Below are 26,757 nucleotides of genomic sequence, written 5' to 3' on the forward strand. Positions count from 1 at the left end.
ATCGCTGTTGTGGGGATCACTACACCCACTCACCATCCGGTTGATGGCAGTGGCTGACACAACCCCACTAGTGTGAGAACCGGTAGGAAGAGGTGACAACAACAATGCAGGATGGCTGCAATCGACAACGATGGCAGTCAAACACTACATGTCCAACAACGATAGAATCACTCAGTTAGCAACTGCTCAAGGCACAACCAAAGATTAATGGCTGATGACAAAAGCTAGTGCAGGCCACATAGCTCGTAGCCCATCGCCAACCTTTGCGGGGCCACTCACTTTTTTTTTGTCACCTAACTAAAGGGTCGTTTAGGCCTTATATTAGACCATGGTGTAAATTTAATGCTTACATATGGGAAAAGCACTCGTACTTTTTTTTTTCCCAAAAGAGAGGAGGAGAACTAGCCTATCAACCCTTTTCACCCCTGGGAAAAACCTTTATCCCAAACATACACAAGGTGGTTGAACCATCCACCACAGCTTGGCGATCCTATGGGAAAGGGTGTTTGCATCAAACGGGGGTTTTTTGTATTTTTTTTTCGACACTACATCACCTGTCATCGTGATACGTTCCCTTACGACGAGTATCATCAAGCCTTCCTCGCCTTCCCTGTCATTCGCGTATGGCTAAAATCGTAGAAATGTGGCTTCTCGGTTGTTAGCGAGATCGGGCAGCACAGCTTGAACGTGATTGTTTCAAAACTGGAACTGTTTCTTCGAATACTAAAATGCCCATGAAGTAAGCACAGTAACCCTCTTCAATAATACATCAAAAACATTAGAAGCTGTTAAGGCCGTAACGTGATTGCTTGTATTTCTTGGAAAAGCTCGAACCTCTTCACTGTCAGGGCATGCCCTCCTGCACTGGAGATCGCAGCCTTAGGGCTTTTGATTCTCATTCCTTTGAGAGAGCTCGCTGTATTACAGCTATGCTTGTAAAGAGGAGGTGCCGATGAGCTGCTAGGTTTAGGGTCCTGGAAGGTACTTAACAAGATGGGCAGTGGGCAAGTGACGGATTTACTGGTGGTGCTCCTCAGCAATCAATACCCAAAATGCTTTGATAGAATTTGAAGTGCTTCCCTTTTTGCTTGTAACATTAGAGCCTCTCATTGGGCAAGAGGATTGTGTACACTTCTCAGTAGGACTGTGGAAGCTCTGCATGTGCTTTCATGCATTGACATGGTGCTGGATTGCAGGAAGAGTTCCTGTCCTATTAGTCTCTGTGGATTTCTTTTTCATCCACACCACTCAGAGTGGCTGCCAGTGCCTTGTTGCAAAGCTTTTTGGCACTATGTCTCGCTGCTATCCATATCCTCCTCCAGGATACGAGAAGAAGGCCTACGTGGAGCCACCTCTGTCTCAAAAGGTTTGTGCTTCCTGTTGAACTTTTTTCAATGCTCGATTTGTTTAAATCCATTGTACAATATCTTGTATGGATCTGGATTGGAGGTTCTACTTCTGTTTTTGATATTAAAGTTGTTGTTTTATATTCAGCAGATGGGAACTCTGCCTAAGTGCTCTTTTTGAAGTTACTTTCTGATGCCTTTTATTCTTGGAGATTGGTGATTGTGTTTCTTTCTCCAAATGCTCTAAAGATGTGGCCTCCAAGTTTCATGCTTCCTTGTTTTATCGCAAGGATCACCTTTGCATAATGTGTTGTGTTCATGCTTGCCAGCGTTTGCAATTGGTGTTTTGAGAGAAATGTATGCACCTGCATTCATTGAAGAGGAAATGTTTGTGTTGCATTCATACTTTGCTGTGTTTGCAATTGGTGTTTTGGGAGGACAGGTTTGACTGTTTTGGAGAGGACAGACATGTCTCTGTTTCTAATATTTATTGCTGATTCAAGTTGCTTATGCTGGAATATTGCCTTTCTACAAAATTTGTTTTCCCTTTTGACAAGAATAATTTTGACAATGGTCTTTGAATTAAGGCCAGAATGTATTGCATGTTCTTTACATTTTTTTACATGCAAACTCTTGTTCAAATTGCCAGAGCAGTACCAGTGTTCAATTACTCGAGTTTGAGTCATACACAAGTTCCCGCTCTCAGATTATATGCTTGTATTTGGACCTCGTTCATTTTCCTAGAAACTCACTCTCCCAATAAAATATCAAATAAGAGACTTATGATATAATTTACTAAATCATCTCAAAGTCACTTGCCCTAGCAGGAGTCAACAAATACATAAGGGGAATCTGGAAGCATAAAGGGGCCACATAGCCTCACCGGTGATGGCTGCAGATGTTGTAGTAGACAGAAAGGAGGCGATTCTTGGAAGGAAGCACTGCTGAGAGAGAGAGAGAGAGAGAGAGAGAGAGAGAGAGAGAGAGAGAGAGAGAGAGAGAGAGAGAGAGAGAGAGAGAGAGAGAGATGAAATGAAATAAAATGTTATGTTAAACGTCTTCAAAAGGCCAAAATGACCTATGAGACCAAACCGATACAATCCTTGTGGATCTAAGCCAATGTCTGGGTATAAAAACAAAAATGAAGTAAAGTGAAAAACCAAGGACTAAAAACATCTTCATCATCATCATCATCAATGCCGCAGGATGCCCGGCATCGAGCGTCGTCCGAGAAAGTATTGCATCGGTTGTTGAAGAGCTTCGTCAATGTCTGCTTCTGTAAATAGTCGTATTGGGTGTCTCCCATGTTGTGCGAGAGAGAGAGAGAGAGAGAGAGAGAGAGAGAGAGAGTTGCCAGGAGAAAGATTTGAGTGCCCAACTTTTACAAGTCCAAGGCTCTTTCCTTGCTGAGACCCATCGCTTTTGGAGTTGGCCCATCTGCTGCCCATCAACTGTGCCATCATTCAGCTGCGCTCTCAGCCCTTTGTTTTGCATCGCAGATCTGCGTTTTTGCAGCCAGAATTCAGCCCATAAATCTTCTCACATTGGGTGTGCAAATCACCCGCAAAACTTTGTAGTGGTGGCATCTGCAACCCACATCAAGCCGGATTACATAGCTGCATCAAATCAGCCCTAGAGGTGCTTCATCTCAAAGAGTTACCGTGGCTACATCATCCATTCGAGTCGAGTCGAGTCGAGTCTTGCATTGAGGTATTGCATTCGGCTATATTCCATTCACGCAATCTAAAGCAAATACCACATCAGTAATGGCGTAAGGGGCCCTTGAGAGAATTGGTTGGGACCCCATCGATTCATGTTTCTCCCCTCTCTCTCTCTCTCTCTCTCTCTTTATCTCTACCTCATCTCTCCGACTCTCTCTCTCTACAAAAAATTAAAAGGACCATCAATAACACAAAGTTGCATTCACTAACGCAAGGAAAGAACAAAGGGATTGTCAAAGTGTGAATTCTCGACTCTACCAATTCTTTTGATTCTGCTGCAGTTGACCTTGGTATCAGAGATTGGATTTCACACTAATCCGCTAACCCCCCCCCCCCCCCCCCCAACACAGACACACACACACACCACCACCAAAAAAATAAAATAAAAAAAACCTCTCGTGATTGAGGATGTGTCTTGCAATGTAATGTGCAGCGGAAGTGAATGATGGTGTATGCTCAGGATGAGTGCTTAGTTCGTGCCCAAGGTTCCCTTTATCGAAGGGGAGAGAGAGCCCCCCTTTACTTTATGAGAGATTGTGCAATAGACCAAAACAAGAGAAAATGAATACTGAGAGAAAGTGGTGAGAGTGAGAGAGAGAGAGAGAGAGAGAGAGAGAGAGAGAGAGAGAGAGAGAGAGAGGATCGACACCAGATGGGGTCCCAAACCCCCCTCCAAGGGCCCCCTCTCTATTGCTAGAGAGGTGTTTGCTTTAATTGCACAAAGTCTGCTACAATGGTTCTAGATGCTGAGATGCTTGATGATGACGACGACGACGACGACGACGATGCTTGGGAGTCCTTGATACTGCGAGGCTAAAGGGCTGAAATCTGAAAACGCTGGGGATACTGCTGGGGATCTGCAAATGCGGTGAGGCTATGGGCAGATCTGGTATCGCCGATGCCAACGCTGGCTGATCTGAGGGCTAAAAACTGAAAACACTGAGGTATGTGAGGGCTGAAAACTGATCGCTGATGCTCTGCTGTGGCGACGGGGTGCTGACGACAATGATGAGGATGAAAACGCTGATCAAAGCTGAAAACGCTGGTGAGGCTGATGCAAAAACGCCTAGGGCTGATGGGTGCTGATGATGACCGCTAGTGGGCTGTCAAGGAAAACGCTGGGTACTTGTCTTGCTGGTAGTTGAGTGGCTCTCTATTGCTCCTTTGCTTGATACTGGTGCCCCAAGGTCTACATAAGTAGGTGTCTAATGCTAGGTCGAGCAGCTACAAGGTAGCCCCCACTATTATGGAATTCCAAAGGCCATTTAATTAAATAAATGCCTAATAAGAGGTGGTTCACGCGCGGTTATGAAAAGGGTTCGTATGCATTGAAAATGCTTATGCTTGGTGCTAGGTATTGATGCTAAATGCTTATGGGTTGTGCAATCAGAGGGTATGCATCTACTCTTAAGTTCCTGGACATGCACATCCTACGCACAAGCTCACAAGGTTGCCATAACACTTCCTAGGTTGACCTAAGTCCTAGAAGTAGGAGTTATAGCTTGTCCACATGCACATAGGGTTAGATGTGCACGTGACATCCCTCCCTTTTCAAGGTGAGGTATTGGCACCGAGCTGTATTGCTTTCGTATGGCGTATAGTCCGCCGACAACTTTGCTTCGTGGGTCCCACGATACTTGAACTTCAAGAAGGTTTGCAATGCTTGCTTCTTTGGGCCGCGCCGAAAGTGATGCAGAATCGTCTGCTTCGGCTCCATGTCTTCAAAGTTCACTTTTGTTTATGATCTCGAATTCATCTTCTTCCAGGATCTCCTTTGGGGAATTTTCTTGAAACCACAATATCATAGACACATCTGCTACTTGTCGAGTGACTGAAAAAAGACTATGCTTTCTAAATGATTGCAGATGGAATGCAGATGAAAAATGTGACGGAGTGCCAAACTGTTTACCCAGTACATTCCAAAAATGCGATCTAAACTTGACTTTTCGACCTAATACTGTCAACTGTGGCGAACCACAAAGGGAATACCAATGCTTGATGGAGAAACGTGCTAGTGCTTCTGCGGTAACTGTGTCTTGCCAAGGAATGAGCATGCAAAACCGATTGACATGAAATACAAACGTGAAACATTGTGGATTCCTTGAATGCAAAGTTTCTTTGTTTTCTAGAGTGATCTTCACGCGTCTGTGCTCATCCGTGAGTGAATCATGCGCATCGTGCAATATGGTGTTCTTATGAGAAGGTAACACATAAAGACGGTGACGAAAAAACAAGAGAGCGTCACTAATGAGAGACTCGAACAATGCATACTGACTAATCATGCAAACAAAAGGTACTTCCTGAATGGGTACTGTGGACCTCGACTCGAGAGCCAAGATTGGTCCTGCATGACTGATCGTATCTGCAATTGGGTTAGCTTTACTAGGAACACAATCAATCACACCACCAAATTGCTCACAAGACTGGAACCATCTAGCTTGACGGTCACTCCAAGGTGTATTTGGTACAGATTGGAGCAACTTGAGGGCGTGATGATTTGTATGAACAATCAAAGTATCAAATAGCCGTCCCGTATGGAATAGCTTGCAACTGTTTCTCCACTTTGCATCCGGTAAAATATATTACAAAATCAGGATCTGTGGCGTACTGATCTACCATAACCTTGAAGCTTTAATGATGTATCTTGGAAATAGTGAGAACCAAGGGCTGTCTAGACAACTCATCTGCAACTAAATTCTTCTATCCCTGAACATGGACTATCTGTAACAAACTTAGACACTCCAAGTCAAGATTCTACCGCAACATAGCAAAGATTCACTTCAAAACAGTTCACAATTCTCAATTGATTCGTCATGGCCCGGCGGAGTTCCGTACGGGCCTAGAGATATTGGCCTCAAAGACTGGCGCCCCTTTCGATATTTATTTTTGTATTAATCTGTGTTCAAAGTACAAGAGAGTGGGAGGGGTCTCACTCTCAAACTCTGCGTCCAGATGCTTTGAAGAGTGGGAGCCCTACCCACGCTTATAAAGGTTTACAAGGGATGCTAAAAGCAAAGTCCCAAAAGCTGGAAATCAAAAGCTTCATTTAAAAACCACTTAAAATAAAGCAACTTATTCCAAAGCCTCTCCCAAAAGCTTGCGTAGAAATTCGGCATTGCTTTATTCCGTACAAATTGGCCAGCTTTTCTGTACAAATCAGCCAGCTTTTCCGTACGTACTGCCACGTCAATAGCCCAGCGTAGAAAGCATGGCAAATCAATGGATTCTATTGTACGGAATGGTACGTCAGCATGTCAACGGATTTTTCGGGATCTGGCCAGTCGGGGAGGTGTGTGAATTTGTTCCTGAGCCATACCATGCCACATCATGCCACGTCACCCATTTGTGACATACCCCCTCTTGAAAGCATTGTAATCGCCCTCGATTACGCCTGCAAAACAGAGGCCATAAACTGTCTTAGCAGACACCGATTGTTAGTACCAACGCACTAGGAACACACATCTAGCGCATGTACCAATCTCAGTCACATCGAAGGACATCACATGACATTACTTGACATCACATGACAAATCACGTTCAAAATTTATTCGGATCTCAGACCATGATTAATCGGCAACGTATTTAGCAATGGCATCTAGATCCACTCAGGACCTCATAGATGCCCGATTAACTAATCCTTATTGCAATCACGTCTATCGAGATCTTTCAGACCGAAATGCTGCAGTTCATTTCGTCTATCAGTTCCTGCACTTAAATAAGTCAAGAACAAATCAGTATCATATTGTCGAGAATTCCAGCTCATAAAGTCATACAACAGAATACTGTTAGTTCACAGTATCCCCGAAACTCAAAAGAGACATCAGTGACTTTAGTATCAAAATTGTGGCAATTTATTGACAAAGGAGTGGAGCAACTCCCCTCTTGTGCATACCCACTGCACCAAATTCCGCCCAGCTGAGTTCGGGGTTCAATTTGGAATAGACTATGCTAAACCAAATGCTTCAAGGTAAAGGTTCACAATCTGAGGTGTATCTGCCAGGTCCTCCTGCTCCATCCACTTCGCATCCTATGCGGGATAGTTCTTGAATTTAACCAAGAACCGCCTTATCATTTTACTTTTACCTTTCTTTCTTTATGTGCCAAAATCTGTTCTGGAACGAGTATCTCCTCGTTTTCCTCCACTTCGGGTTCCTCATCAGGCTCCCCATGATCGGGCACATCGCTTTTAAAAGGCTTCGGAGACTCACATGAAAAGCATTGTGAATCCTCCAAGTATCGGGCAGCTTCAGTCGAAAGGAGACATCATTTATCTTTCCGGAAATCTGGAAAGGTCCATAGTATCTCATGCTAAGCTTTGAAAAAAGCTGCTCCGTTCCCTTTTTCTTTCTTAGGCCTGCCTTCTCAAAACGTAAGAGCGCCCAATCATCTCCTTTAATTTCAATCGCGACGATGTCGATTTGCTGCCTTTTTTGTCTTGCCTGAGATTTCTTCAAAGCCTTCCAGACCAAGTCCAAGTCCCTCGTCAATTGGTCGGCTTTAAAAGAAAATCTTATCTTTCGTGCTAAGAAAGGGTGGAACCTTCATAGCAAATTCAATTATCTCAAATGACACCTTCCCCATCAAAGAGTTGATCGTGTTATTATAGGCATATTCCACCAAACGTAAAAACCTTTTCTCATGTAGTCTTATGATCCAACGAAGAAGACTTCAACAAATCCAGTACGACTGAATTTGCAATCTCAGATTTCCTATTTGTCTGCGGGTGGAAAGATGACGAGAACTGTAGCCGTGTGCCAATGTTCTCCCAAATAGCCTTCCAAAACAAACTCGTGAATTTGGGGTCTTTGTCGGAGACAATTGTCTCAGGCATGCCATGTAATTTGAAGATCTGGGCCACAAACAATCTCGCTAAGTGATCTGGCTTGACTGTCTTCTTCACTGGAATGAAATGAGCTTGCTTGCTAAATCTGTCAATAACAGTCCAGATACCATCGTGCCCACTCTGTGTTCTTGGGAGATCAAAAATGAAATCCATTGCAATACTTTCCCAAGGGCAGGTGGGTATGGGTAAAGGCCATAACAATCCCTGTGTTTTATGCCTGTCAAACTTGACCTTCTGGCATACCAAGCAATTGCGTACAAAATCGTCCACGTCCTTCTTGAGTCTCGGCCAAAAGACGTATCTCTCCACACCTTTCAAGGTGGTAGCAATGCCGCGGTGACCCGAAAAAGGTGGATAGTGGCATTCGGTTAAAACCTTTTCCCTCAACGGCTGTGTAACGCACAACATCGGTTTCTTCATCAAGTAGCCATCCCGAATGGAATATCCCGCTACTACCTCCCCATTCTGTATTCGAGTGAAAAATATCTGCAAAATCTGTATCTGTGGCATAGTGATCGACCATATTCTTGAAGCTCCTATGATGTATTGCGGAAAATAGCCAAAACCAACGGCTTTCGGGACAAAGCATCCGCCACCAAGTTCTTCTATCCCTGCACATGGACAATCTGGAAGTAAAATTGAACAAGATGTTCGCCCACCGCATCTGCTTTTCCGATAGCTGCTTTTGTGACAAGAAGTAGCATAAACTCTGGTGATCTGTGAAGACTGTAAAATCGGCTCCGAGTAGGTAATGTCGCCACTGAGTAAGAGCATGGATAACCGCCAAAATCTCTTTCTCATATATCTGTGCTGTCAATTCCGGCCTTGAGAACAATCGACTCTCGTAGGCAATGCCATGGCCTTCTTGCATTAGACGACCACAAGCATCACAATATACTTCAAATGACTTTTGCAAATCCGGCAAAGTCAAAACTAGTCCCGTAGGCAATTTCTCTTTCAATGTCGGAAAGGCAGTCACCTCTGTGGGTCCCCACGAGAAAGGGACTCCTTTCTGTGTTCAAATATGCAAAGGGGAAGCAACCTTTGTAAACTTTCTAATGAACCGTCGGTAGTAAGAACATAAGCCCAAGAAGCTTCTAACTTCATGGACATTCTTCAAATCGGGCCAATCACAGATAGTCTCTGTCTTGGTTGGGTCCATCTGCACTCCTGCTGCTGAGACGATGTGTCCCAAAAAGTGCATCTCGAGTTGTTAGGTGCAGCGGAATGAATGTTGTATTTTCTCAAGATTAGTGATCTTTATTGCTCAAGGTTCCTTTTAGTTCTTTAGGGAAAGAGAGAGCTTTCTGTCTTGTAGAGTGCTGTGGTCACGAACAAAGTGAGTGGATATTGTGCGTGCAAGTGAATGAGACTGAGAGAAGGAGAGAGAAGAGATACGACACCCGAGAGGTTGTAAAACCCTCCTCCGAAGGCCCCACTCTAGTCGGCGAGAGTGGTCTATTCTTTTATTTTGGAAAACGCCAGGCAAGAGGACTTGTAGGCGATGGCTTGCTGGGAGGAAACGCCAAAGGGAAGGAGTGGATGGCGAGGGTCTACTGCTGAGGGGGGGTACTGCTGAGAAGTTGCCTATTGAGCGGGAAGCTCTTGCTGCCTCTTCTGCCAGAAAGTGCTAACTTGGGTTTGCTTATATATTAACTTAGCAAAATTGCCCTACCTACTTTTGTTGGAAAGTCATTAAAAAATAATAAGTGAAAATACCAAATAGGAAAATAGGCTAAATGCACTGGAAAATTCCCCTAACTGATGCTAATGGATTCTGATGGGAATTCCGATGATCATGCTATGTGCAACCGGAGGATATGCATCTATGCTAAGTGATTGGGCATGCACGGTCTACGAATAGACTCACAAAAGTGCCAGATCACTGCTAATCTAGACTGACTGGACTGACTGAACCTTACTGTGGTGTAGCTTGTCCACAGACACATAGGGTTGGGATGTGTCACGTGACATCCCCTCCTTTTCAAAGTGAGGTACTGATACCGAACTGTATGGCGTCGAGGGAGATCGCCAACAGCATCCGGAATCCTAGAAGGGACTCTTGACCGGCCCACTCTGATGTGTGGGTCGTGTGGTACTTGAACTTCATAAAGGTCTGCAACGCTTGCTTCTTTGGGCCGCGCCCAAAGGGACACAAAGTCTTTTGAATCTCCTTTCTTGCTTCCACTTCGTCTAGAGTCTTGCTTCTTCCGTCTTCAAGAATCTCCATGGCTGAAAATTCCTGAAAGCATCTCCAACACAAAACCATGAACATACCCATTCCATGTAAAGTGAAGGAAAAAAATCTTGTCTCCTCTAAAGACTGTGTATGCAATGTAGATGAACATAGAGACGGAGTGACAAACCGTTCATCAAACACATGCAAAGAATAAGGTCGAATCTTTTCTGTTTGATCGAAATCAATCAACTGTGGCAAATCACAATGGAAATGCCCATGCTTGGTGCTCATACTATCATGTGCTCTTTCGGAAACTGTGTCATGCCAAGGAAGAGATATGGAATGTGACTCCCTGACATACAAACTTTTCAACTTTTCATGAACAATCCACATACATTCGTGCTCATCCGTGATAGAAACGTGCTCAACATACAATATGTCATGCCTAGTAAAAGGGATCACATAACGATGCTGACTAAAATACAGGAAACCTTCATGAATGAAACACTCGAACAATGCGTGCGTATCAATCATGCAAACACATAATACTTCCCGTGATGGTTCTTTGGACCAAGGCTTGAGAGCCAAGATCGCTTCTTCGGGATCTATCGAATCTTCTTGTGGGGGATCTGTGGACCTTGACTCGAAAGCCAAGATCGATTCTTGGGGATTGATCGAATCTACAACGAGGTTAGCTTCGCTAGAAAAAGCATCAACTAACACATCATCCTTGTGAACAATCACATCATCTTCATGCAACTCATCATGCTTGTGAGAAATCACATCTTGATCATGCAAATCATCATGTTTGTCATTGTCATCCAAATTATCATGCAAATCATTATCCTTCAAATCATCATGCTTCTCCTAAACATGCAAATCCTGTGTGTCATGCTGTGGAGAAAGAGAGATTGAGAGAATCTCCTTATCCCGAACCCTTTCAACCTTGTCCTGCATATTAGCAATGAGAGATGGAGAAGGAGCAGTGTCCATTCCATGAAAGACAGTAGGAGAATCACTTTTGACATTGAGAGTAAAAGTGCTAGCCTCCCAATCAACGAGAGGGTTTATTTCACGAAACCATTTTATGCCTAAAATCATATCACATCCTGAGAGAGGAGAAACAACAAATCTTCTAGTGAAGGCAGTTTGTTGAATTGCAAACAACACATCAAGGCACTCCTTCGTGATCAGAGTGTCCATACCAGGACGAAAGCCAGAGACCTCGATAGGAGATCTCGGACTAACTTCGAGGCGGGCTCGCTCAACAAGAGAGGGGCTGATCACATCATGCATACTACTTGGGTCAAACAATATGACAAAACGGTGCCCCGACGTACGACCATAACATTTAATGAGAGAATCATCAATGGGAGGGTCCTGAGAAACTTTGGGCACACCCATGGTATCATTCATTACATTGACAGATGTAGTGGGTGCTGTGGGTTCTTTAGATTCATTCGATTCAAGCTTAGGACATGTTCTTTTTATGTGACCCTTAATGTGACAATGAAAACAACGACCTTCTTTAGAATAAGTGCTTTGTTCTTCCGAAGTTATGTAACCTCCTACAATTCCTTGTGCTACCTTTTCATCTGGAGTAAGCTTAGGTTTAGCAGTTGTGTTAGCCTTACCTTTAGATTCATTGGAAGAATTCCTTGATGAGATATTGTTGGTAGATTGGTTAGAAGAGTTATCATTCTTACCGTTCTTACAGTTCTGAGGAGTCTGCGAGGTACTTGTGGAAGTCTTGTTCTCCTTAGGCTTTCCTTTGTTGTGCTTCATCTCCTGTGCGAGAGCAATCGCTATCGCCTTGTTGAGATCGATTGGATCGAGTACCTCGACGTCGTACTTGATATACTCGTCCAATCCAAAGAGAAAAGCCTCTTTGCGCTCTTCATCCAACATGCGTAGTTGGGTACCTAGCTGCAAAACACGATTAGAGAAAGACATAACCGGCATACCATTTTGCTTGAGAGTGCGCCAATCGTCCTTCAATTGTGCGAGGTACTGAGGTGGCATAAACCGCGCCTTGAGCTTGTCTTGGAAATCAGCCCAACTAAAAGAGAGGGGCGTGAAATCGTCGGCTGCCTCAAGGTGCGCGGCTAGTTGTGCCTCTTGCTATGCGTGGTACCAATTAATGGCATCACCGACAAGGTATATAGCTGCCGTCAAAACTTTGCTATTTCCTGTTTTCTTAGTTGTCGCAAAATAAGCATTAAATTGATGCAACCAAGAATGAATAACTGTAGCATCCATCTTACCGTCATACTTACTGAAAGTCAACTTTTCTGTAACTGGATGGTTGGAATCCGCGTCGTGGCTTGGGCCACTTGACGAACTTCCACGATCTTTGGGTGGTTCGGTCTTCGAGGCTAGGATTTGTGCAATAAATTCTTGATTGCGAAGCTCCCTTTGAGCTTCACGCTCGGCGTCCTTTTCTGCTCTTCGTGCATTCCGTTCATTGCGCTCGCGTTCGAGAGCAAGTCAATTTTCTTCTTGTTTTGCGGCAAGAGCAATGCGCTCACGTTTCTGAGCAAGTCGATTTTCTTCTTGTTCCGCAGCAAGTGTGGTGTTTCTTTCATCGCGCTCGCGTTCCTTGGCTTCTTGTGCACGGTTCTTTGCTGCCTGTTCTTCTGCTTTGCTTGCGAGTTGTGCCAATGCAACTCGATTCGTTTCTTGTTGTTGTGCCATCATGTCCAACATCGACTTGACCATCATCTCCATAGGAGTGAGGACAACTCGTGGCGTAGATGGCGAAGGGGGAGGGTTGGAAAAATCTCCTAGTGGGGAGAATCCTTCGTCGCCTCTCTCATGCTCATCACCTGAATGAGAAGTATCCATACCGCTTCGAGTGATGATCATGCTGAAGTTGTGGGTTCTTGTGGGTTCTTGGGGTCTTGGGTTCTTAAGTCCACAAGGAACTTGGGTTCTTGCGGGTCTTGGGTTGTTAAGTTCACAAGGAACTTGAGTTCTTGAGGTTCTTGAGTCTTTAGGGTCTTGGATTCTTGAGGTTGTCTTTCGCTTGCAAATCGCGTTGAGAAGGATCTTCTCTTCACCCGAGTTCTACTCTTTTCTGCAGGCGCACCCCTTGGCGGCCTTGCGCTCACACCAAGGTTGCTTTTTCCCACCTCACGTCGATTGGCCGGCCGCTAAGTGCACGGTCCGCTCTCAATGAGTGAAAAGAGACACAAGGGGAGGCTGGACAAGCCCTTCTTTCTTGGGGTTCCTGTCACTCTTCAACAAAACACGATTAGGAATCGCCACGCCCAAGTAAACTTGGGTTCGTGCGATCGCAACAAGCAAAAAAAATTCTTGTGGTTCTTGTGGTTCTTTCCTTGAGTAATGCAGAACACTTTCAAAGCTCTGATACCAATGTAAGGTGCAACGGAATGAATGTTGTATTTTCTCAAGATTAGTGATCTTTATTGCTCAAGGTTCCTTTTAGTTCTTTAGGGAAAGAGAGAGCTTTCCGTCTTGTAGAGTGCTGTGGTCACGAAGAAAGTGAGTGGATATTGTGCGTGTAAGTGAATGAGACTGAGAGAAGGAGAGAGAAGAGATATGACACCCGAGAGGTTGTAAAACCCTCCTCCGAAGGCCCCACTCTCGTTGGCGAGAGTGGTCTATTCTTTGATTGCACAAAGGTGTACAATGCGTATGCAATGGACAGATGCAAGTTGGACTATGCCGATGACGACGACGGTGATGACGACGATGACTTGGTGGCTGAAATCTGTGGTCTTCTAACTGCTGATTTTCGGGATTGTTTCGGTGGCTGAAATTGACTGGTTTGGCTGCGTTTTTATGGCTGAAAATGGGGGAACATTCTGCAACCAATCTGGGGGTGATCTACTGCGGTGTCACATGCTGAAAACTGCGAGAATCCAACTACTGAATTCTGCGTTTTTGCTACTGCTAAGCTGGCGTTTTTGACAAGGCTGAAAAAACGCTGAATCTGCAAGTGATGCTGGCGTTTTTGTCAAGGCTGAAAAACGCTGGCTGGGATGTATCTGCTGAGGTTGGAAAACGGCAGGCAAGAGGACTTGTAGGCAATGGCTTGCTGGGAGGAAACGCCAAAGGGAAGGAGTGGATGGCGAGGGTCTACTGCTGCGGGGGGGTACTGCTGAGAAGTTGCCTGTTGAGCGGGAAGCTCCTGCTGCCTCTTCTGCCAGAAAGTGCTAACTTGGGTTTGCTTATATATTAACTTAGCAAAATTGCCCTACCTACTTTTGTTGGAAAGTCATTAAAAAATAATAAGTGAAAATACCAATAAATAGGAAAATAGGCTAAATACACTGGAAAATTCCCCTAATTGATGCTAATGGATTCCGATGGGAATTCCGATGATCATGCTGTGTGCAACCGGAGGATATGCATCTATGCTAAGTGACTGGGTGTGCACGGTCTACGAATAGACTCACAAAAGTGCCAGATCACTGCTATCTAGACTGACTGGACTGACTGAACCTTGCTGTGGTGTAGCTTGTCCACGGACACATAGGGTTGGGATGTGTCACGTGACACGAGTAGGAAAGAATCACTTTTCTTTGCATTAATCACCAACTTGTGATCTCGTAATGCCTGAAAGACCTGTAGCAGATGTTCTCTATGTTCTGCCTCATCCTTGGAGAAGACAATAATGTCATCAAAGAAAGTGCCCACAAAAGATCTGTACTCTTTGAAAATCATATCCATCATTCGGTTAAAGGTCGTGGAGCACTGGTAAGCCCAAAAGGCATAACCAAAAACTCGAATAAACCGAAGGTCGTCCAAAAAGCTGTCTTGTAGACATCTCCCGGCGCGATTATGATCTAATGATATCCACTCTTCAAATCGATCCTGCTGAAACAAGAGGATCCCTGTAGTTGGTCTAGAATATCATCGATCCTAGGAATCGAAAATCTGTTCTTGATGGTGATTTTGTTGAGAGCTCTATAGTCAATGCACATTCTCCAAGATCCGTCTTTCTTCAAAACCAACAACACCGGAGAGCAGTAAGGTGAAGTACTCGGCTGGATAAGACCCTTTCCAAGTGGTCTTTCACTTGATTCATAATTTCTCCATTCTGGGCTCGACTCACACGGTAAGGTGGCCGGTTCAGTGGTGTGCTTCCAGGTATCAGATCAATGGTATGATCCTCAGGATGAGCTGGTGGCAACTCGCCTGGCAGGCCCTCAGAAAAGCAATCGGCATGAGTGTGGAGAAAAGTTTGGCGTTCTTTTTCTAGGTAAAAATATATTTGACCTTCAATCATCATTCAGTTCTCTCCAGAAAATCGAGGAAAGAAGCTGAATTTCATCGAGTACAATTTCTGTGCCCTTCATTTGTCAAAGTCGCTTTCTCAGCCCGAGAGTCAACCACAACATTGTTCGTATGGTACCAAGGGATTTTGAGGAGGACGTCAAAACGTCCCAAAGGAATTACGTAGAAGTCCTCGTGCCCTAAACACCCTTGACATTGCAAACGAAGTTTGCCAATGATCGGTGTAATGGCATCATCCCGTTTGGGTGCCGCTAGAACTACCTCCGCCTGTGGCCTCAGCTTGTCGGGCGTAATTCTAAATCGAGCTGCCAATTCAAGTGAAAAGAAGTTGGCCTTGGCTCCTCCATCAAAGAAAATGAGGGCTTCTTGATCTTTCACTTTGCCTAAGTGCGGCAAAGTTTTGTACTTTCGTTCATCTGATTCGGTTCGGGCCCAACGCAATGTGGTACTAGTTCTGGTTTCATCTGTGCTGCTCTAGAACTCTCTTGCCTGTCTTCAATCTGTTCTTGCTGTGCTTTTTTGGGGCACTTTGCAGAGATGTGTCCAAATTCCCCGCTACCAAAACACTTCCCCTCTTTGAGATAGATAGCCCTTTCTCTAAGAGTCTGTCGGGGACGTGTATCTTTCTTTTCTTTTCTTTGGAACTCTTGCTCTTTCTACTTTCATTATTAGAAGTCTGTTGGGTTCTCTGAGTCAAGATCTCATCAGTGGGGTAAGTGAGATTGCCTGAGTGTATGGCAAAACCCCGTTTCGCATGACCCATCAATTCTTGAATAGAATTTGACTTTTGTTCCAAGCAGTAGTCTCAGATCTCTGTAGGAAGTCCGCAACAAAACCGCTCAATCTGTTCTTTGAACGAGACCTTCTTAAATGAAGAAGCTGGTAAAAAGAGCTCCAAAATCTCTCGCAATCAGCGTCCAAAGAATCTCCCTTGGTCATCCAAAGATGATTCCAAGCGGTTCGTATGTCTTGTTCGTACTCTCGAGTCAGCCAAGAAGAAATAAAAAGCCTTTTTGAAGTTCAACCATTTAACCGGAGCTTCCTTTCTCAGCAGAAGAGTGGACCACCATGTTCGAGCATCTTGGAATCCAGAAAAGGATTCAAATCGACTGTCCACCTTCTTTTAATTCTTTTATGTTCTTGCTTTTATCTTCGAGAAAGTCATATTGGTTGTGTTTATAAAAAAAATGTTTCTTCTTTCGGCGAGTACAGGTTCTAATTTTCTGTACTCGTCTGTCTTTTCGGCTTTCCTCCCTACGTGAGAGGAGAAGCAATGTCTACATGCCATCACGAGTAAATCTTATTAGTCGGGTAATTCTTCAGGTGTTTCGCCAATCTCGGATCCCTGGAGTACTTAATCAATCTGTTCACACATATGTCAATCTGCAGTTGACGTTTTGTGTTCTTTTTTGGCAAACTTATCCGAATTTTTTTTTGCCCAAATCTTCATTCTTTTCTTCAGTTCCCGCGCCCGATCTTCAACTTTTCTTTGTCTTCCCACTGAGAGGTGTCATCTCTGTCAGATTCTTCACCAGAACCCATGTGTAATCTGGGATTTTTAATGGCTTTATGCCCTGTAAGACAGAGCGATGAAGACGGGAGCGCGCCCGATGCGATGTATGAAGGGTTGGAGTGCCTAATAAGTCTGGGTTCGGGCCACGGAAATTCTTTCCCAAAAGCTGTGTGCGTTGTAAAAAGGATCCGATCCTCCGTAGAAGAAGAATCTTTTTGCGCTCTGATACCACTGTAACAAACTTAAACACTCCAAGTCAAGATTCTACCGCAACATTGCAGAGATTCACTTCAAAACAGTTCACAGTTCTCAATTGATTCGACATGGCCCGACGGAGTTCCGTGCCAAGAGATATTGGCCTTAAAGATTGGCGCCCCTTTCGGTATTTCTTTTTGTATTAATCTATGTTCAAAGTACAAGAGAGTGGGAGGGGTCTCACTCTCAGACTCTATGACTAGATACTCTAAAGAGTAGGAGCCCTGCCCACGCTTATAAAGGTTTACAAGGGATACTAAAAGCAAAGCCCCAAAAGCTGAAAATCAAAAGCTTCATTTAATAACCACTTAAAATAAAGCAACTTATTCCAAAGCCTCTCCCAAAAGCTTGCATAGAAATTTAGCATTGCTTTATTCCGTACAAATCGGCCAGCTTTTTCGTACGTATTGCCACGTCAGCAGCCAAGCGTAGAAAGTGCCGCAAATCACAGGATTCTGCCGTACGGAATTGTCACATGACACATCCAACCCTATGTGTCCGTGGACAAGCTACACCATAAGGGTTTCTGTCAAGTCCAGTCAGTCTAGATTAGAAGTGATCTGGCACTTTTTGTGAGTGTATTCGTAGACCGTGCATGCCCAGTCACTTAGCATAGATGCATATCCTCTGGTTGCACACAGCATGATCATCAGTATTCCCATCAGAATCCATTAGAATCAGTTAGGGGATTTTTCCAATGCATTTAGCCTATTTTCCCTACTAATTTAAGTGACTTTCTAACAAAAGTAGGTAGGGCAATTTGGGTAAGAAAATATATAAGCAAACCAATGTTAGCCCTAAACAGCAGATGAGCAAGGAGAACAGCAGGCCATTGGCGACAGGTTCCCCCCTCTCTTAGCAAACTCTCCAAGATTTCCTTGGCGACCCCATCAGCCCTAGCGTTTTGCTCATCGCCAGCCCCCCATCTTGCCTTGGTGTTTTCAGCAATTCTGGACCGCAGTAGCCCCTTTGCATCTAGCGTTTCCTATCGCCAACAGAACCACCAGATCAGCGTTTTCAGCAGCAGGTGAACCAGCGTTTTCAGCAGCAGGTAATCTTGCGTTTTCAGCCCTAAAACACTGCAGACAGCAGCATTTTTGTCAAGCAGTTTCAGCTTCCAAAAACGCAGCCAAATCTGCGCTTTTTCAGCAGTCCAAACAGCCCGGAAATTCAGCGATCTTTCACATCAGATTTTCAGCAGATAGTGTTTTTGAACAGCAGTTAGAACCTCTCTAATTTCAGCCCTATTGTCGTCATCGCCATCCCGGTCGTCGTCGTCGACATAGCCTAGATCTGCATCAGTTTTATGCATCATCATTGTACCCATTTGCGCAATTAATCGAAGACCACTCTCGCCAGCGAGAGTGGGGCCTTCGGAGGAGGGTTTTACGTCTCTGGTGTCGTATCTCTCTATCTCTCAGTCTCATACACTTGCACGCACAGTATCCACTCACTTTGTTCGTGATCACAGCACTATCCATTAAGATCGGAAGGCTCTCCCTTCCATAAGAACTAAAAGGAACCTTGAGCAAATATGGATCACTCATCTTGAGAAAGTACAACATTCATTCCGCTGCACCTTACAGGAATGCCACGTCAGCATGTCAACGGATTTTTCGGGATCTGGCCAACCGGGGAGGGTGTGTGAATCTGCTTGTCATCAAGATGTGTATTTTTTCTGTTGCCTTCCATAAATAAGTACTAGATATTTTTATGTATTTTATTTTTACTTGTTTTGCCCGAAACCCTTGAAAAGGTGCAAGTGGACATTGCATGGCCAGAATGAAACGGCTATGGCCGAATAGGTTTCTCGCATCAGGAGTCTAGGTCGGCCAGCCTGGGACTGGTTGGGCCAGTTAGCACTGAATTCTGATGAGTATGGAAGCCTGTGCACGCCAAATGAAGTCTGGGCCACTCGGAAAGTCACTTTTAACTTTATAAGTCAGTGGGAACTGAGAATTAACTCAAAGGGGCAAACTGGACACTTGGCAGGAGGAGAGCTGCCTGCAGGACACCTCAACAAGAGGAGGCGCCCAAGAGAGAGAAGGGGCTGATTTTATACTCATAAGTGACCTACAATGTGTGTGTGAGTAGTGTTGCAGGTTTACAGCTTCAATGGAAAGCTTGCCTTCTCCTTTGTCTCATGTAGTGTGATGACTTGCTCTTGTGCATCTCTCTCTCCCCTTTGGCACATATGGTAATGCCCCACTAGTTGAGCTACTCTATGAATATGTACAGTTATGGGGGTTTATGCGCGTTTGCCAAGGCAAGAGCCTTCTGATCAAGAACCGGATTAGCTAATTGCTAATCCCCCATAGGTACGCACAGTTCCACCGTGAAAGATTGCGAGTTCGGAGAGTTTTCTCATGTGAAAACTTGTCCAATTCACAGGGGAACTGTCCCATTGTGTGCGGGAGCCCTCGGGACACACGTAGGCGTGTTCGCTCCACTAAAAACGATCCAAAAGAGGGAATTACAGCCTGTTGTGTTTTTCTGCAGGTTTAGGGTTTCGTACCTAAACTGCAAGGGAGCACCAGGGCAGCCTCGTGAGAGCCTTGGGATGCGTGTACAGGCTTTTGGCCACACGGTAGTGAAAAACAGAGAATTACAACCCACTGAATTTCTGTGACAGCTCACCAGAAAGCTTCCAAATAGCGAGGGAATCTGCCCTAGACAGGTTCTTTTGACCTATAGGGGCTTTTGCGTCGTTATCCTACCGAAATCAGTTCGAAAACCTGCGTTTTCAGCCCTCGCCAGGTTTGGACGGTTTTCAGCCTCCTACACAACAGGGCATGACTGAGCTGTTGCAGGAAAAGGAGATTTCCAATGCGCAGAGGACTCATGATGCTCGAGGGAAAGCCCATGTGGTTGAGCAACTAGCGGTGTCCAATGATCCAAAGAAACTTGCTTTAGCTGGATAGGAATCGTTTGTGAATGATCAAGGGAGTAATGAACAGGCTATGCGTCAGACCCTTCCATTACCTAATACTTATCTTGGTTATTTTGGAGGTGGTTCAGTGTTTCAAGCTATGGCTGGACCTTCTACAGGTTATATGCCAGGGAATGTGTTTGGGACAATGCAAACAGGCATGGGTAACCCTTGTATGCGAACATGGGTGTCCAACCAAGTTTTCAGGGTGCGTATGGCCAATTTCGAGTGCTTGGAACACAATTTGGTATGGCTGGTTTTTTGCAGCCATACGTACAAAATGCAGGTACGACAGGTAAAACAGTTGATGCGAGTGCTGGAATGAACAATCATGGAGCACCATTGTTACAAGCACTTATTTATGATAATGTGGCTCCTTTGAGTCAGCCTAAGGATTACAAGGAAGGTGGGCAGGGAGTGAAGTTTGAAACTTTCAGAGGAACTGAGGACCAATTGAAGGCTTTGACCTTCATACAACAGTTCGATGCAGCTTATGCTGGAGGCAACTTCACGGAATCTTCAAAGATACGCAAGGTTGCCACGTTCTTGAAAGGGAATACGCTTCAATGGTGGACTGCATTGTTGAACCAGGGTTAGGCCCCAACAACGTGGGTCCAATTCAAACAGCTTTTTGTGCCTGCATGACTGACAAACACTATTGAAGTCGATGTGATGACAAAATGGCACGAGTTGAATGCTAAACAATGTGCGAATCTGGAAGAGTACAATAAACAGTTTTGGGCCGCACTGTTGCCAGTCACCTCTTACAGGTTTGTGCCATTGTCAGAACAGATTGAGAAGTACTATTGCGGATTGCCCAAGAAAATCAGGGACTACTGCACAAAGACTACTATCATGAATATGTTTCAGTTGATTGAGAATGCAAAAGTGGCCAGCAATCTGTCGAAGGGAGATTCCGATGGATTTAATAGCCATAAGAAAGGGCCCCATGGCAAAGAGTTTTCAGCCAAGGGCAATGTTGATGCAAAGCCTTCTGAGCCTCCCACAAAGAAGCCCTCCAATGAAGAAGCTGATACGTCCAAGAAGTAGTCTAAATCTCCTTCGGGACGAGGACAAGGACAAAAAAGGCATTTTTCTGGCAAAACTTTTGAAGAAAGGAAAGCTCTTAGGGAGGCCAAGAAATGCTACATTTGTGAACAGGAAGGACATTTTGCAAATGAATGCCCATAGAAGAAGTCACAGGATAAGGATGACAAGTCAGACCATAAAGGGAAGAAGCCAAAGCCGAGTGCAGGAATTGTCCCAGATTTGGTTGGAGACCAGCCTAACATAGATGCCACGGAACTGTGCAGAGCTTGGGGCAAAGTTAGAGACCAGACAGTGCTGGTTTTCTTTGATCTAGGACCCCGTGCAAATTTCATATCACCAATTGGCATCAAAGTTGGGCATTCGTGCAGAGGAGATGGGTTTAACAGGGGAAGCAGGTTTGGCATGGCTAGGTCATTCAGAGCCTGTTACTCCCATTTTGTGGAAGCTTCGTCTGCACATTCAGAGCTATGTGGATGCGGAAGAATTTCATATTATGCCACTTGAGGGCTGTGATGTGTTACTGGGTATCCCATGGTGTTACAGGTTGCATGCTATGGTGGATACTTACAACAAAAAGATTACCCTTGTACATAGAGGAAAGACTCATGTCCTTGATGTAAAGCTTAAAGGCGAATCTGTTCCAATTGTTTCTGCTTTTGCTATTTCATCTGTAATAAAGAATCATCTTTCTGCGTACTTGATCTTTGCAAAAGAAGTACCTGAAGTTGTATCTAATTTGTCTACCTTAGATAAAGACAGGTCAACTTTTTTGAGTGGTTTCAGTGATTGTTTTTCTGACTCTTTACCGGGGGAGTTACCTCCTGAGAGACCTGAGGATCATACCATAGATCTTGTGCCAGGTCATACAGGGTTAGTGCAGCCCAGCAGAAAGAGATTATGAGTCAGGTCAATGAGCTTTTAGAGAAGGGGCTGATTTAGCCCAGTTTATCCCCTTTTTGTTCGCCTGTACTCTTAGTGCAGAAGAAGGATGGTTCATGGTGCATGTGCATTGACTATCGCGCCTTGAATAAGAATACCATCAAGAACAGGTTCCCCATACCGAGGATAGATGACATTCTTGATCGGCTTGAGGCGTCGTTGTTTACAAGGATAGACCTAAAGAGTGGGTACCATCAGATACGCATTAGGCCAGAAGATGTCCATAAGACTGCGTAAGGACAACATTTGGTCTCTATGAGTTTCTTGTCATGCCATTTGGTCTCACAAATGCTCTTGCCACGTTTAATAGAATGATGGACATAATTTTTAGACCACATAGAAACTTCGTGGGTACCTTCTTTGATGACATGATTGTCTACTTGAAAGTCTGAAGAGGAGCATAGGGATCACTTGACCGCAGTTTTCAATGAGTTACGTAAGAATAGGCTACTCATTAATGCGAAGAAGAGTGAATTCTTTTTGCAAGAGATTCACTTCCTTGGGCACATTGTTTCAAAGGATGGGGTACACATGGATCCTGCCAAAGTGGAAGCAATTAGGTCATGGCCAGACTTGAAGTCCGTACATGACATTCGAAGCTCTCTAGGCTTATGTTCCTACTACCGGAGGTTCATCTGAAATTTTGCTGAAGCCTGAGATTGCTTCTCCACTCTATGCATTGCTTCTCCACTTAAAAGAGAAGCTGACTTCAGATCCGGTAATCATTTTGCCAGATCTTTCGAAACCTTCTGTGGTTGAGTGTGATGCGTGTGGCCATAGTCTTGGTGCAGTTCTAATGCAGAATGGCCGAGTAGTTGCATATGAGAGCAGAATTCTTTTGAAGACTGAAAGAAACTTGCAAGTCTATGAGAAAGAATTGTTGGCAGTAATTCATGCTCTCACTAATTGGAAACACTATCTGCTTGGGGCTGATTTTGTTGTCCAAACGGATCATCAAACCTTCTGATATTTTCTCACACAGATGAAGTTGTCTGAGAAGCACATGTGATAGGCAAACATCTTGTCAATGTTCCATTTTCAGATTGTGCATGTGCAAGGGAAAAAGAATGCGGTGGCTGATGCGTTGTCACCGAAGTCCCAAATTTCAGCAGTGTCAATTCCGTACCATTGTGAACTAGACGAAATGAAGAGATAATATGCTGAAGATTCAGATTTTGCAAGGATTTATGACCAGCTTGTTGATGGGCAACTCATGAGCACTATATGCTTAAGAATGACTTTCTCATGATGCATGAAAAGTTATGCGTTACTAAACAGTTACGGCCAAAGATTTTGATGGAAAGTCACGTTCCACCTTATGCTGGACATCGTGGAATTGATGGGACAGTGAAAGGGGTTGAGGCATTCTTCTATTGGCCAGCTTTGCGTCGAGATGCTGACACATTTGTAAGATCATGCTTAGTTTGCCAAAAAGTCAAATTTGACAGGCAAAAGCAACTGGGATTGTTGCAGCCATTGCCGATCCCTGATAGGCCATGGGAAAGCATAGCAATGGACTTTATCTTTGATCTTCCAAGGATGCAAATAGGCAATGATGGGATTTGGACTATCATTGTAGGTTCTGTAAGCAAGCCCATTTCATTCCTGTGAGGAAGAAGATAAAGCCATAACACATAGTCAAGATATTCATGAGCAATATCTTTAAATATCACGGGATGCCTCAGTCAATTGTCAGTGATGACAGGGATCCACGTATGACGAGTCTTTTCGGGAATGCATTGTTTGAGAACATGGGCACTACGCTAAAGTTCTCTTCTTTGTTTCATCCGCAAACTGATGGACAGTCAGAAGAGCAAATTCTACTGTCCTGGATCTGCTCAAATGTTATGTGTCAGAGCACAAGGCAACTTGAGAACACCATCTTCCATTGGTTGAATATGCTTACAATAACACTGTGCATACGTCACCCAACAGGTAAGACACCATTTGAGATAGTCCCGCCCATTTTGCAGACTAAGGACAAGATGTTTGAGGCAGACAAGTATGTGCAAGATGTGGATGAACGTACAGGAAGATAAAGATTGCTCTTGAGAAGACTCAGGCTAAGCAAAAGAAAGCTGCTGATCGTCACCGTCGTGAACTTGTATTTTCACTTGGTGATTGGGTGCTTTGAAAAGGACAAGTTAAGGAAAAGGAAAGGCAAGGAACGCTTGTTTCCTAAGCTCAGTATGCGATATTATGGTCCTTTTCAGATTTCAGAAAAGATCAGCGATGTAGCTTACAGGTTAAAGCTACCAAAAGGCTGGAAAATACATAATGCTTTTCATGTCAACCTTCTAAGACCCTTTGTTGGTAATGTGCCAGAGAATATGCTTGATGAGGAACAACCCGAAGTGGAAAAATTGGATGAGATCCTTGTTCTTGAACATATATTGGCACATAAGGAAAGAAAGGTTAGAGGAAAGGTTGCAAGACGCTATTCGGTGAAGTTCAAGAACTATCCATCGTTGGATGCGAAATGGATGGAAGAGTCTGAATTGGTTGATTCACCTCAGCTATTGCAATTGTATCTTGAAGCCTTTCAGATGGAACCCACAGTGACTTGATGTAGCCTTTTTGGAGCAAGGCAAGAGTATCAGTTCATGATGCTCAAGAGAGTAGTTAAGCAATTGTATCTACTCTTTCCATACATAATTTAGCTAGAGAGGTTTGTGCTTGAGAGTACACTAGAAGACTTCTATGCTTAATATATGTGTCGTAGCCAAGTTGGTGGGATGTTTAATCGTCCAACGCTACATTTCCGGAAGCATGTAAAGCTTGGATTCCCATCATAGAATATGTGTGATATCAAGAGATACCGCATGTATTATTGGCATGCAAGCGAGGTCGCTTGCAGTATTTCAAGGGATGGGGTGTGTCACCAGGAGGTGTATTTTTCCCGTTGCCTTCCATAAATAAGTACTAGATATTTTTATTTATTTTTCTTTTTACTTGTTTTGCGCGGAACCCTTGAAAAGGTGCAAGTGGACATTGCATGGCCAGAGTGAAACGGCTGCGGCCGAACAGGTTTCTCGCATCGAGAGTCTAGGTCGGTCAGTCTGGGACTGGTTGGGCCAGTTAGCACTGAATTCTGATGAGTATGGAAGCCTGTGTGTGCCGAATGAAGTCTGTCTGGGCCACTTGGAAAGTCACTTATAACTTTATAAGTCAGTGGGAACTAGAGAATTAACTCAAAGGGGCAAACTGGACACTTGGCAAGAGGAGAGCTACCTGCAGGACACCTCAGCAAGAGGAGGCGCCCAAGAGAGAGAGGGGGCTGATTTTTTACTCATAAGTGACCTACAGTGTGTGTGAGAGTAGTGGGTGCATGTCTACAGCTTTAATGGAAAGCTTGCCTTCTCCTCTGTCTCATGTAACTTGCTCTTGTGCATCTCTCTCTCCCCTTTGGCACATATGGTAATGCCCCACTAGTTGGGCTATTCAGATGAATATGTGCAATTCTGGGGGTTTATGTGCGTTTGCCAAGGCAAGAGCCTTCTGGACAGGAACCGGATTAGCTAATTGCTAATCCCCCACAGGTACGCATAGTTCCATCGCGAAAGATTGCGAGTTTGGAGAGTTTTCTCGCGTGAAAACTTGTCCAATTCACAGGGGAACTGTCCCATTGTGTGCGGGAGCCCTTGGGACACGCGTAGGCGTGTTCGCTCCGCTAAAAACGATCCGAAACAGGGAATTACAGCCTGCTGTGTTTTTCTGCAGGTTTAGGGTTTCGCACCTAAACTGCAAGGGAACACCAGGGGAGCCTCGTGAGAGCCTTGGGATGCATGTATAGGCTTTTGGGCACCCGGCAGTGAAAAACAGAGAATTACAACCCGTTGAATTTCTGTGACAGCTACCAGAAAGCTTCCAGATAGCGAGGGAATCCGCCCTAGACAGGTTCTTTTGACCTACAGGGGTTTTTGCGTCGTTATGTTGCCGAAATCAGGTCGAAAACCTGCGTTTTCAGCCCTCGCCAAGTTTGGACAGCTTGTGCTAAGTGGTCGGATTATCTACCTTAAATTAATAAAGAAATACCGAAAGGGGCGCGAGTCTTTGGGGCTTATAGGGTGTCGGTCTCGTGTGCTACAGTGACATTCTAGTCGTTGGACGCATATGTGTTCTCTTTCCTTCTCAGTGCTCTGTGTAAAGTTAGCAGGTAATTGAAATAGTACCGCCCTCTACGTTGTACAGGCCGGTTATATTGCTGCTAAGCCATACCATGCCACATCATGTCATGTCACCCATTTGTGACACTATTTGGAAACGAAACTATGACAGGATGTCAACCCACCTCATCTGCTTTTCCGAAAGTTGCTTCCGTGACAAGAAGTAGCATAAACTCTGATGGTCTGTGAAGACGGTAAAGTCAGCTCCGAGGTGGATAGTGTCGCCACTGTGTAAGAGCAGGGGTAATTGCCAACAATTCTTTCTTGTAAATCTGTGCAACCAATTTAGGATGTGAAAACATCCTGCTCTTGTAAGCAATGACATGGTGTTCTTGCATCAAGATTGCTCCCAGATTGCGACCACAAGCATCACAGTTGTCAGGTGCTGCGAAAGAGAATAAGGATTTGTTCGGATCTAGTACTCCGCACACAAACACAAGGGACACTTTACTTCACTTGAAAGAACCCAACTAAAAGAAAGAGAGAGACGAGAGAGAGGAAAGAGACGACACAAGGATGTCGGGTCCCAATCCTCAAGGGCCCTCTTGCTTTGT

At 44.5% G+C, this 26,757-nt stretch overlaps 1 protein-coding gene across 2 annotated transcripts in view; it reads left to right on the top strand.

The window, feature by feature from the left end:
- The first annotated feature begins 515 nt into the window (after window positions 1-515).
- The window catches only part of LOC147458004 (uncharacterized), a 35,208-nt gene continuing 8,966 nt past the window's right edge, over window positions 516-26,757 (top strand). The window contains exons 1-2 of one of the 2 annotated variants that reach the window (XM_086511743.1): window positions 516-739; window positions 1,197-1,366. In XM_086511743.1, coding sequence (XP_086367869.1) covers window positions 1,292-1,366 — 75 coding nt within the window. In that variant the 5' untranslated portion in view covers window positions 516-739; window positions 1,197-1,291. Of the gene's footprint in view, window positions 1,367-26,757 lie in introns of both variants that reach the window. The other variant, XM_086511742.1, reaches the window with a different exon arrangement.

The sequence above is a fragment of the Adiantum capillus-veneris genome, chromosome 5, assembly GCF_014529385.1.
Source record: "Adiantum capillus-veneris isolate H3 chromosome 5, ASM1452938v2, whole genome shotgun sequence".
Lineage (NCBI taxonomy): Eukaryota > Viridiplantae > Streptophyta > Polypodiopsida > Polypodiales > Pteridaceae > Adiantum > Adiantum capillus-veneris.